The 12478-nt window shown below is 36.3% G+C and overlaps 3 protein-coding genes across 3 annotated transcripts; all 3 read left to right on the top strand.

Moving 5' to 3' along the window:
• Positions 1-312: 312 nt before the first annotated feature.
• On the top strand, positions 313-1361 carry LOC145652420 (trace amine-associated receptor 6-like). The gene has a single exon (XM_081702743.1). It carries the CDS (start codon positions 342-344, stop codon positions 1359-1361), a length of 1020 nt encoding a protein of 339 aa, XP_081558869.1. The 5' UTR covers positions 313-341.
• A 2596-nt stretch (positions 1362-3957) lies between these two features.
• LOC118242864 (trace amine-associated receptor 6-like) lies at positions 3958-5060 on the top strand. Its single transcript, XM_035535799.2, has one exon. The coding sequence runs from the start codon at positions 3958-3960 to the stop codon at positions 4960-4962; it is 1005 nt and encodes a 334-aa protein (XP_035391692.1). The 3' UTR covers positions 4963-5060.
• A 4140-nt stretch (positions 5061-9200) lies between these two features.
• LOC118242890 (trace amine-associated receptor 6-like) lies at positions 9201-11179 on the top strand. The gene has a single exon (XM_035535979.2). The coding sequence runs from the start codon at positions 9240-9242 to the stop codon at positions 10236-10238; it is 999 nt and encodes a 332-aa protein (XP_035391872.2). The 5' UTR covers positions 9201-9239; the 3' UTR covers positions 10239-11179.
• The last annotated feature ends 1299 nt before the right edge of the window (positions 11180-12478 follow it).

The raw sequence follows: 12478 nt of genomic DNA on the forward strand, positions 1-12478 counted from the left end.
GTTACAATAAGAGCATTATATGTATGCATTTATTTCATATTTAGTAGTATGCTAAAGGCAAAGGAATACCTAAAAAAAAAACCTTGTGTACAAAATGTGATGGATGTGAAATGTTTGAACTCTTAACTATAAACATTTCCACTCCCCTACTGGTCACCCCTGTAATGACATTGTTGAATATTAAGTGAATGATGCTGTGTAAAAAGTGGCCATTCATATGTTAGTAGGAGGATTCATACTTCAATATAAATACACAATCTGCAAAGTCAAATTCAGCAGATCAGCACTGTTGAACAGCATATTATGAACATCTCCAACTGGCATATCTATAAATTCTCAAGATGAATATCACAGAGTATCAGCAAAACTTGACAGTTGAGTACTGCTTTCCTGACAACAACTCATCATGCAGAAAGGAGGTCCGAACAGGCCCTGGAAATATATTTTTGTTTAGTTTTCTGTCTTGTATATCTGTTTGCACTGTGTTTTTGAACTTGCTTGTGATCTTATCTATCTCTCACTTCAAGCAGCTCCATACCCCTACCAACCTACTCATCCTCTCTCTGGCTGTGGCCGATCTTCTCGTGGGACTTGTTTTCATGCCTGTGAATACAATGCAACTAAGAGACAGCTGTTGGTATCTTGGTAAAATGGCATGTACAATTGTTCTCATAATCAATTTTATCTCAATGTCAGCATCTCTGTGCAATATGGTTTTCATTGCAGTTGATCGGTACATTGCAGTCAGTGATCCTCTGCTATATTCCACTAAAGTCACAGTTCGTAAAATGTCTTTATTCATAATTCTAGGCTGGTCTTGTTCTCTCTTGTATATCCTCATCTATTTGTACTTTAATGACCATCTGCTTCCATCACAGATCTTGAGCAGATGCCACGGAGAGTGCATTTTATTTATAAAATCTTCCTTAGTGACCACTGATCTTGTGATTTCATTTATATGCCCATGTTCTGTTATACTTATCTTGTATTCAATCATTTTTACTTTGGCACGACGTCAAGCTAAAGCTGTGAGATCTATGTTGAATGCTACCTCAAACAGACACAGAGCCAAAGTTTCTAAGTCTTCTAATTCTAAAGCAGCAAAAACACTGGGCATTGTTGTTTGTGTTTATCTTGCTCTCTGGATACCTTTTTATTTATGTTCTCTGACAGTTGAAAACATAACATCTTTCTCACTCTTGTGGACTGTTCTTACCTGGCTTATATTAATCAATTCTTCTGTCAATCCCATAATATATGCTATATTTTATCCATGGTTTAGAGCCTCAGCTCAATACTTTGTCACCTGTAGACTGTTTAATTTTTCATCAACAGTCATTTTGTTTCTAGAGCATATTTAATTTCAAACTTTATTCTCCTCAAAAGACTGAGACTGCATCACATTAACTATGTGCCTGAGAACATTTCTAAACTCAAGTAGGATTCAGCTGGCAAAGTGAACCAGAAAAGAAGAAATAGCAAAAAACTGTGAACTTGTGTATAAATAAAATTAATTAATTGTTTTTCCAAACTTGCAAAACCAATTTTATACAATTCAACTTTTGATATTTATGTTTTCAAAGTTTAAAAAAAAAAACCTGAACAGATGAGTAGGATGAATTGACAGGTTTCAGTAAGTGTGTATTATCTCTTTTTATCTTAGTATATCAAAATTATGTACATGAATTAATGTATCTAAAGCAAATATCAGCAGATAGAAGGAGCTAGATATTTATAATTTTTGTCTAACCTATTCACGCATAACCTATAAAACAAGTCATGCTATAAGACTGTATACACACTATTATATGTATGCATTCAAGCCAAGTTTGTAAAAGGTCTTTTACTTGATGGATCACATTTTTTTTTTCTGTCAGATCAGAACTTGAACACTAATTATTTGGTATGGCTGTCATTTAGATAGATAATATACATTAATTCCTCTCAAAATCCCTTAACATGCTTTATTTTATAAATGTTTTATCAAAGTATTTTGTTACTGTAGAATTTAGGAGTCCTTATCTTTAAAATTGAATTTGTTTCCAGCACAGTTTTAATTTCAGACTTAACCTGACACCTGAAAAGCTGAGACCAATCCATGATATCTCTATCCTTCCTCTACAAAATCTCTTACTGTGACGAGGCAGGAAAAGTCAGATGCTAGAGGCAGATAAGAGGTTTGGGTTTTATTAGAATCCAGATCAGTAGTCGGTGAACATGCAATAGTCAGAGCCAGAAAGATGAAGCCAGGGATAATCACAGTCATGGAGATAAACAGTCCAGGACATAAACCAGAAGGCAAACAAAAACAGAACGGAAATCCCATCAAGAGAGCCATACGTGATCCACAGGCTGGTATACTGGTGTCTCTCCTCTGTGTCAATCTGTCCTTGGATGGAGGATGATATCCTGACATCAAAATTATTGCTACCCCAATGTGTTTAAAAAAGGTGGACCAGAGTCGTGAAGCGAACTGAGGTCCTCGATCAGACAGGATGTCTTCAGGGATGCCAAAAAAGTAGAACACCTGATTGATAAGTGCCTCTGCGGTTTGAAAGGTGGTAGGTCCAGGGAAGGCAATGAAACTCACCCCATGTGATAAGCAATCTGCTACAGTCAGAATTTTAATATTTCCATTAGAGCAGGGTAGGTCAGTAATAAAATCCCCAGCTAGGTGTGACCAAGGCCTTTCAGGTATGGGTAGCAGCATAAGTTTACCTGCAGTTAGCGTCTTGAGGGTATTACTTTGACTGCACATTGAGCAGGAGGTGACATACGTGTGCACATTGCTCGTGAGCATTTCTCACCAATAACAACTAACAAAGAGTTGTCGAGTACAGGTTTCACTAGGATGACCTGTAGTGAGGGAAGAATAAGTCCAGGTTAATTGTCGATCTCGGCATGATACTGGTATGTACAGTTTCCCCACAGGACATTCAGCAGGTATTACTGTTTCTTTTGTTGCTTGATCGATTTCCTCATCAATCTCCCATCTTATAGATGCTATATACACCCATGTAGGAGGGATGGTTTCCTGAGTGTTGTGATCCTCCTCAGTGTACCCTAGGTGAAAGTGGGACAGGGCATCTGCTTTTGTATTGTGGGAACCTGGGCAATACAGGATCTTGAATTGAAATCGTGAGAAGAATAATGACCAACAGGCTTGTCGAGGGTTTAATTGTTTAGCAGAATGCATATACTCCAAATTACAATGGTCGGTAATAAATGTGAAGGGCTAGTTGTCCCCTTCCAACCAGTGCCTCCATTCTGCCAAAGCCAATTTTATGGCTAATAGCTCACATTTTCCTATCTCATAGTTCTGCATGGCCGAGGCCAGTTTACGGAAAAAGTACGCTAAATATGGTCTGTTGGAATTGTCATTCCTTTGTGACAAAACGGCTCCTACTCCTATGTTGGAGGTTTCTACCTCTACCACAAATGGGATGGAAAGATCAGGTTGTTTAAGAAGAGGAGCAGTGGTGAAAGCCCCTTTTAATCATTTGAATTGATTGAATGCTTGATCTGCCTCTTGGTTCCAGCATATCTTTGTCACAGCTCCTTTGAGCAGGGCCATAAGAGGAGCTGCTATACTACTAAAGTTACTTTTAAGATCCAAATAAAAGTTCGCAAAGCTGAGAAAACTGGAACTTATTTATTTAATAAGTAGTATGTGTTAAAAGGAAAGGAATACCTCAAAAACACATTGTGTGCAAAATGTGAGAGATTTAACTGTTAACACAAACTGTAAACACATTCACTCCTCTACTGGTCACCCCTGTAATGACATTGTTGAATATTAAGTGAATGATGCTGTGTAAAAAGTGGCCATTCATATGTTAGTAGGAGGATTCATACTTCAATATAAATACACAATCTGCAAAGACAAATTCATCAGTCCAGTACTGCTGAACAGCATATTATAAACAGCTCCAACTTGCATATCTGTAAATACTTAAGATGAATATCACAGAGGATCAACAAAACATGACAGTTGAGTACTGTTTTCCTGACAACAACTCATCATGCAGAAAGGAGGTCCGAACAGGCCCTGGAAATATAATTTTGTTTATTTTTCTGTCTTGTATCATTATATGCAATGTATTTTTGAACTTGCTTGTGATCTTGTCCATCTCTCACTTCAAGCAGCTCCATACTCCAATTAACCTACTCATCCTCTCTCTGGCTGTGGCTGATCTTCTCCTTGGACTTGTTTTCATGCCTGTAAATACAATGCAACTAAGAGACAGCTGTTGGTATCTTGGTAAAATGGCATGTATCATTTTTCTAGTAATCAATTGTATCTCAGCTTCAGCATCTGTGTGTAATATGGTTTTAATTGCAGTTGATAGGTACATTGCAGTCAGTGACCCTCTGTTATATTCCACTAAAGTTACAGTTTCTAAAATGTCTTTATGCATAATTCTAGGCTGGTCTTTTTCTCTTTTGTATGTCCTTGTCTATTTGTACTTTAATGACCATCTCCTTCCATCTCAGGTCTTGAGCAGATGTCACGGCGAGTGCATTTTAATCGTAAAATCTTCCTTGGTGACCATTGATCTTGTGATTTCGTTTATATGTCCATGTTCAGTTATACTCATCTTGTATTCAATCATTTTTACTTTAACAAGACGTCAAGCTAAAGCTGTGAGATCTGTGTTGAATGCTACCTCAAACAGACACAGAGCCAAAGTTTCTAAGTCTTCTAATTCTAAAGCAGCAAAAACACTGGGCATTGTTGTTTGTGTTTATCTTGCTCTCTGGATACCTTTTAGTCTATGTTCTCTGTTTGTTGAAAACATGACATCTTTGTCAGTGGTGTGGACTGTTCTTACCTGGCTTATATCCATCAATTCCTCTGTCAATCCTCTAATATATGCTATATTTTATCCATGGTTTAGATCATCAGCTAAGTACATTGTGACTTGCAGACTGTTTAAATTATCACCCTCAACATTCCATTAATTTTCAAAGCATATTTAATTTCAAACTTTATTCTCCTCAAAAGACTGAATCTGCTTCATATGATATAAATTACAAAAGCTGAAGAGATAAGTATGATGATTGCATGGGCTTCTGTAATTGTGTATTAAATTTGTATATTTTTTAAATCTTATTCTATTATAGTCATGCACATGAATTATATATATAAAGCAGATACCAGGAGCTAGGATATTTATACCTTTTGTTAAAGTTATCTTACGCAAATATATAAAACTGGTCCCACTATAAGACAGTATACATGTTATATGTATGCTAAGTTTGAAAAAGGTCTTTTAATTGCTGGATCCCATATTTTTATTAATCTGTCAGATAACAACTTGACCTCTAAGACATTGGTGTAGACTGCATTTGGATGGTTGTATACATTAATTCTTCTATGAATCCTTTATCATTTTTTTAATGTTCTAGATTATCAGATAAGTATATTGCTACTTGTAGAATTGGAAAATTCTATTTATGGTCTTTTTTTTAGAAATTGGTAGTCTGTTTTGAATCTTGTGACTTACCTTCTAAACAAAAGATTCTTGTGACATTTTGGCTCTTTTGAAGCCAGTGTTAGATGTTGATTCCATGTTGTTTTTAATTATAATACTGTTCACACTTTGCAGTAAAGTTATAATCAGATTTCAAGGGCAAAGTGTAGAGTATTCAAACTTGTTCTTCCTGAGGTCTCCTTGTCAGTGTTTTGAGAAGTTGGCCCCCCTTGACTAAAACCTTTCAATACACAAAATACTACAGCATATGTATAAAGAAAATCAGGTCAAATCATCCCATTTTTCTTCAGTACACACACACACTCACACACACAAACACACACAAACACACACACACACACACACACACACACACATCAGTGAAAATGCATGCACACACACACACACACACACACATCAATCAAAACGTGCGCGCACACACACACACATACACACACAATGTTTTTCATTTTGGTGTGAAGGATGTGGCTGCTTTTTAAACACAATCTGCTGATATCAGGTTTAATCTTTCAAACATCCAGTCTTAAGTTGTTCTCCACCTCTAGTTTTGATGTGTTCTGTGGCTTCAGAACAACCAGTGCAGAGGATCCAACTTTGTATACATATAATGAACCACATGGCAATTATTCCAGTTGAATTATTCCAAACTCTGTTCCTATCCCTATTGCTTCACTTTCAGGTTTAGTAGACTATTACAATAATAGTTTATCTTCTGCGCATGATATCCTAGCCCCTGCAAAAAAAAAACAAAACAGGTTGTTTTATTTGTCCATAGTGCTCCTTGGTACCTGAATTACATCGAGGCATTAGAGGGTATACACCAAGCCCAGATGTTCTATTTATAAATAAAAGTATTTTGAGCATGTCCTTTACTACAAAATATTCTTTCTGTGCAAAAACATGTTATTATGCACACATTATTAGCATTAATGGTGAATGGAATACTAAGACACTTTTCTATACAGTGAAAAGTTTCTCGAAACATCTGAAATAAATATCAATACTAACCTCTCTAATGAACAATATTCTGCTTTTTTGAAATTTCTCAACTCCAAAATTAGCACAATTCCTGTGCAGTTGGCTCTTGATGCAATGGTGATTAAAGTTTTCATAAAGATCATTAGTACTTTTCACTGAAAGTTGCAATAATCAGATCAATTCTGAAATTAGAATTTTTAAATCCCAAACCTAGTACAGAAATGGCTATGGTTAAGCTCACCAATGATCTTCTCTGTGCAGCTGATTCAGGTGTGCTTTCTATTTTAATTTTTACGTGTGCTCAGTGTAGCCTTTGATACAATATCATATCAGCTTCTTATGGAGCAGTTGGCTAGTATTGGACTCTGTGGCACTGTACTTCAGTGGTTTGCTTCCTATCTTGCAGACAGGACACAGTTTGTACAGATTCAGAATTATTGGTCAGAAATCTCTACGGTTCATTGTGCTGTTACACAGGGTTCAGTGTTAGGCTCACTATTATTCATCATTTACCTTCTGCCTCTTGGCAATATTTTTCAGCATCTATGATGATCGGTTTCATTGTTATGCTGATGATATGCAGCTGTGTGTGTCCAATATGCCAACTTCTACTCTCTTTCAATACTCACACATCTTATTTCCATGATACACATATATGGATAACAAGCAATTATTTCAAATTCGATAGGAGTAAAACTGAGCTGTTTCCTATGGGATCTATATCTACACTTAAAATTTTTTATATTTGTACATTCCCTATGGCTGGAGCTATTATAACTGTCTTCGTAAAAGTTTACAGCCTTGGTGTTATTTTGGACAGTACGCTCTGTTTTTCTAGTCATAAATTGTGTCTCCTTGGTTGTGTTTTTTTTTATTTATGAAATATTTCCAGACTACGACCTGTTTTAACACAACACTTTACTGAAGTCTTAGTCAAAATAATCCTAGTAGCCATTTCTGCAGCACGAATCCTTGGACATTACATGGTCTAAATCGGCTGACCATGTTACACCTTTGCTAATTCAATTTCATTGGCTCTCTGTAATCACAATGGATTAATGTAAACATTTTATTACTAACAATTAAAACTTCATAATCTTTCCCTTGTCTATCTTTCTTTCTCACATTCGCATAATGGCAAACAACAAGTATGCTTCTAGTGTTTCTCTTCAGAATTGCACTTTCCTACCATTACAAGAATATTTTAATGACATTCTTATTTTATTTAGTATCGAAGTGTATATACATAATAATGGGAGAATTTTAATGTGACTTTTTTTTCTTTAGTACCAAAGTGTACACAGTACATAATAACTATTATGAATGCCAGGAATCATGCTCAACCCCACACTGCCATGCCTACCTCTTCCCACACATGCCTCTAATCTGGTTCACCTGAATGCTAGCACACACCTGATCATTGTTTCTCCTCATCACTCCTCCCTTACTTAAGATCCCCTCCTTCACACTCACGTCGTACAGTATTGCCAACCTTATGTTGTGTAACAAGCGGTTCAGTTACGGTTTTGTCTTCCTGGTTTTTGACTCCTGCCTATGTTTCAGAGCTTGTCTTCTTTCTGACCCCTGGACACCCCCTGGACTCTGTACTGTGTTATCGATCTTGAAACAACCTAACTACCTGCCTGACCCCACTGATCTGTTTGATCTAAATAATAAAACCTCCTGCCTCTGGATCCTCTTCCTTGTTTGTGTGTGCAATCATTACAATAACTCTGTTATCAAGTCTCAAGTATCAAGTTTCTTTTGTTGCTTGCTCGATTTCCTCATCAATCTCCCATCTTATAGATGCTATATACACCCATGTAGGAGGGATGGTTTCCTGAGTGTTGTGATCCTCCTCAGTGTACCCTAGGTGAAAGTGGGACAGGGCATCTGCTTTTGTATTGTGGGAACCTGGGCAATACAGGATCTTGAATTGAAATCGTGAGAAGAATAATGACCAACAGGCTTGTCGAGGGTTTAATTGTTTGTCAGAATGCATATACTCCAAATTACAATTTGTCGGTAATAATTGTGAAGGGATAGTTGTCCCCTTCCAACCAGTGCCTCCATTTCGCCAAAGCCAATTTTATGGCTAATAGCTCACATTTTCCTATCTCATAGTTCTGCATGGCCGGGGCCAGTTTACAGAAAAAAAGTACGCAAAAAATGGTATGTTGGAATTGTCATTCCTTTGTGACAAAACGGCTCCTACTCCTATGTTGGAGGTTTCTACTTCTACCACAAATGGGATGGAAAGATCAGGTTGTTTAAGAAGAGGAGCAGTGGTGAAAGCCCCATTTAATCATTTGAATTGATTGAATGCTTTATCTGCCTCTTGGTTCCAGCGTATCTTTGTCACAGCTCCTTTGAGGAGGGCCATAAGAGGAGCTGCTATACTACTAAAGTTACTTTTAAGATCCAAATAAAAGTTCGCAAAGCTGAGAAAACTGGAACTTATTTATTTAATAAGTAGTATGTGTTAAAAGCAAAGGAATACCTCAAAAACACATTGTGTGCAAAATGTGAGAGATTTAACTGTTAACACTAACTGTAAACACTTTCACTCCTCTACTGGTCACCCCTGTAATGACATTGTTGAATATTAAGTGAATGATGCTGTGTAAAAAGTGGCCATTCATATGTTAGTAGGAGGATTCATACTTCAATATAAATACACAATCTGCAAAGACAAATTCATCAGTCCAGTACTGCTGAACAGCATATTATGAACAGCTCCAAATTGCATATCTGTAAATACTTAAGATGAATATCACAGAGTATCAGCAACACATGACAGTTGAGTACTGCTTTCCTGACAACAACTCATGCAGAAAGGAGGTCCGAACAGGCCCTGGAAATATAATTTTGTTTATTTTTCTGTTTTGTATCTCTGTATGCACTGTGTTTTTGAACTTCCTTGTGATCTTATCTATCTCTCACTTCAAGCAGCTCCATACTCCAACTAACCTACTCATCCTCTCTCTGGCTGTGGCTGATCTTCTCATGGGATTTGTTATGCCTGTGAATACAATGCAACTAAGAGACAGCTGTTGGTATCTTGGTAAAATGGCATGTACAGTTTTTTTTGTAATCAATTGGATCTCAGCTTCAGCATCTGTGTGTTATATGGTTTTAATTGCAGTTGACCGGTACATTGCAATCAGTGACCCTCTGTTATATTCCACTAAAGTTACAGTTTGTAAAATGTCTTTATTCATAATTCTAGGCTGGTCTTTTTCTCTCTTGTATATCCTCATCTTTTTGTACTTTAATGACCATCTCCTTCCATCTCAGATCTTGAGCAGATGCCATGGAGAGTGCATTTTAATCGTAAAATATTCATGGGTGACCATTGATCTTGTGATTTCATTTATATGTCCATGTTCGGTTATTCTCATCTTGTATTCAATCATTTTTACTTTGGCAAGACGTCAAGCTAAAGCTGTGAGATCTGTGTTGAATGCTACCTCAAACAGACACAGAGACAAAGTTTCTAAGTCTTCTAATTCTAAAGCAGCAAAAACACTGGGGATTGTTGTTTGTGTTTATCTTGCTCTCTGGATACCTTTTAGTCTATGTTCTCTGTTTGTTGAAAACATGACATCTTTGTCACTGGTGTCGACTGTTCTTACCTGGCTTATATCCATCAATTCCTCTGTCAACCCTCTAATATATGCTATATTTTATCCATGGTTTAGAGCATCAGCTAAGTATATTGTGACTTGTAGACTGTTTAAATTATCACCTTCAACATTCCATTAATTTTCAGAGCATATTTAATTACAAATGACATACATATTTTAATTTATTTATTTACACAAAAGCTGAAGAGATGAGTATGATGATTGGATGGCTTCTGTTAGTGTGTATTAACCTTTTTAATTTTTAAAAATTGTGTTTTCTTATAATTATGTGCATAGATTATATATAAAACAAATATCAGGAGCTAGGATATTTATACCTTTTGTCAAAGTTAGCTTATGCACATATATAAAACAGTTCCCATCATAACACAGTGTATACACTATGTTATATGTATGCATGTATGCAAGTTTGAAAAAGGTCTTTTACTTGCTGGATCTCATATTTTTATTACTCTTTCATATAACAACTTGATCTCTGAGACCTGGGTACAGATTGCATTTGGATGGATTGTATACATACATTCCACTGTGAATGCCTTAATATTTGATTTCTTTGATTAATGTTCAAGACCATTAGCTAAGTATATTGCTACTTGTAGAATTTTGGAATATTTATCTTTAAAATGGAATTTGTTTCCAGGGCATTTTTAATTTCAGACATAACCTGACCTCTGTCCTTGCTCAAAAAAGTTGCTCACTTTTTATTATCACGTTTTATTATTTATTTTGCTTGATTTGTTATTTATTTCGCTGGTTGTTGGTGTGTCTTGTAAAGAACAGTAAATTGCCTGTATCACAATATAATCACAATGTCTTTGAAAAATTCTATTTTTGGTCCTTTTTTTAGAAATTCAGTCTGTTTTGATAATTGTGATTTACCTTCTAAATACGTTTCTTGTGACAATCAGCTTTGGAGAGCATAGTGCAGAGTATTCAAACTTGTTCCTCCTGAGGTCCCCTTGCTAGTATTTTGAGAAATTGACTCCCCCCCACCCCCACCCCGTCCCCAGAACTAAAACTTGCCAACATACAAAATACTGAAGCATGTAAATAAAGAAAATCAAGTCAAATCCCCATTTGTCCAGAGTTTTATTGTCTATTATTAACTGGCTAACAAAATTAAATAAAAAACAGCAATGACAAAAAGAGTCTCTCCCTTATTCAGCACATATGAACATAACACATGCTCCTACTCTGAATTACTTTCTCAACCCATCCAAAAAAATGTTACAGTGCTGAATGTCAATGGTGAAGGTGGCATGAAGGCCAAGCTAAAAAAAGATAACAATAGACCTCTTTGTATACAAGTTTTATTTTAAGTAGATATGCATGCACACACACACACACACACACACACACACACACACACACACACACACACACACACACACACACACACACACAAACACAGTTTTCCATATAAAAATGTTTGAGTTACTTACTCATTTTGGTATGAAAGATGTGGCTGCTTTTTTTTAATCAAGTTTAATCTTTCAAACAGCCAGTCTTAAATTGTTCTTCACCTCCAGTTTTTATCTGTGCTTTGGCACAGATTTAAAAGCACCTTTTTGTGAGTTCAATTCACTCAATTTCCATGCAAAAAACATTTCTTTTTTTTTTGTTTTACTGAAAGATGACCATGCTTCATGTCTAAATGTTACTTTAGTTTTGCTGCTGTCAAGCTGTCGTTAGCAAAAGTACCTGCACAGATTACACACTGTGGCCTTATCTCCCCACATACTTTGATGTAAGTAAGCCCATATATTAAATAATATTGATCATTTTGTCTCTTTTAAATATGTGTTGTCTTTTTCTAATTTTAGTGATTTTCTGAAAATGAAATCGGTTCATTTTGGAAATTTTGACTCATCGCCAGTTGAACACATGACACTAAATCAACATGTGGCACTTATTTTGACTAAAAATAAAATAAACTCATGAAAATATATAGATAAAGAACTAATAGATCATGGTTGGTTAACCAATACAATGAAGTCATGCTGTCAGCTTACCTATATGACATTGAGTGAGGCAAAGAAAGATGCAAGCATAGTGATGAGCGACATTTATTTTGGACAAATCAATGATTGACTAATTACAGAGACCAAGGTCAAGAGCTAGTCAGGTGACAGAGCAGCCAGTGCTTTCAGAGGTATAGCATCACCATCTTTGCAACAGTGCATGGCGACACCCTCCTGAGAGCAGTGCATGGCCACACCTTCTTAGGAGCAGGACTAATTGGTGCAAGAGGCAGGGTATCAGATTAAAAAAACAACCCCCCCCCCCCCAAACAAAATGGGGCTGCTAGGTCCATGTGCAGTGGTGCAGAAACAACCAGGATGAAATGTACACATTGCT

This window comes from Electrophorus electricus, chromosome 19 (assembly GCF_041902795.1).
Source record: "Electrophorus electricus isolate QZ-2024a chromosome 19, ASM4190279v1, whole genome shotgun sequence".
Classification (NCBI taxonomy): domain Eukaryota; kingdom Metazoa; phylum Chordata; class Actinopteri; order Gymnotiformes; family Gymnotidae; genus Electrophorus; species Electrophorus electricus.

Bases quoted from the DNA above. Each gene is read 5' to 3' on its own strand.
- LOC118242890 (XM_035535979.2), top strand. From the start codon at position 9,240: ATGAATATCACAGAGTATCAGCAACACATGACAGTTGAGTACTGCTTT.
- LOC145652420 (XM_081702743.1), top strand. From the start codon at position 342: ATGAATATCACAGAGTATCAGCAAAACTTGACAGTTGAGTACTGCTTT.
- LOC118242864 (XM_035535799.2), top strand. From the start codon at position 3,958: ATGAATATCACAGAGGATCAACAAAACATGACAGTTGAGTACTGTTTT.